The sequence below is a fragment of the Nestor notabilis genome, unplaced genomic scaffold, assembly GCF_000696875.1.
Source record: "Nestor notabilis isolate BGI_N333 unplaced genomic scaffold, ASM69687v1 scaffold20441, whole genome shotgun sequence".
NCBI classification, from domain to species: Eukaryota; Metazoa; Chordata; class Aves; order Psittaciformes; family Psittacidae; genus Nestor; species Nestor notabilis.
In genome coordinates this window covers 1-293 of record NW_009915475.1, presented here as the reverse complement: position 1 = coordinate 293, position 293 = coordinate 1, and the positions used below count along the sequence as shown (strand labels likewise).

The following is a 293-nucleotide window of genomic DNA, read 5'->3' as shown; positions in this document are numbered from 1 at the left end:
TCCCCTCCACCGACATCTCCATGTTCACCCTCTCCAGGGATCCCTCCAAGGTCACCATGGGGACGCTGCTCAACTCGGAGCGGGACCATGGGTTTTTACAGGTCCATAACTCCATCCCCAAAGAGTTCAAGGAGTCTTTGCACAACAACCCGGCCAACAGACGAACCACGCCGGTGTGAGGCGGGCAGGGGCGTCCCGTCAGGCTGCATGGCATCCTCCTCGTGGCGGTGTAACCCCTGAAACCCCGTTTTTAAGGACAAACCCAGGTGGCTCCCCATGTCCCCACTGCGGGG

General features: G+C 60.4%; 1 protein-coding gene across 1 annotated transcript in view; it reads left to right on the top strand.

Annotated features, from left to right (window-relative positions):
• The window catches only part of LOC104413238 (voltage-dependent calcium channel gamma-3 subunit-like), a gene marked incomplete at its 5' end in the record, with an annotated part of 3,759 nt that extends 3,580 nt beyond the window's left edge, over positions 1-179 (top strand). Inside the window, 1 exon segment of the mRNA XM_010024168.1 lies at positions 6-179. Within this exon segment, the coding sequence (XP_010022470.1) occupies positions 6-179 (174 nt within the window).
• Positions 180-293: the final 114 nt, after the last annotated feature.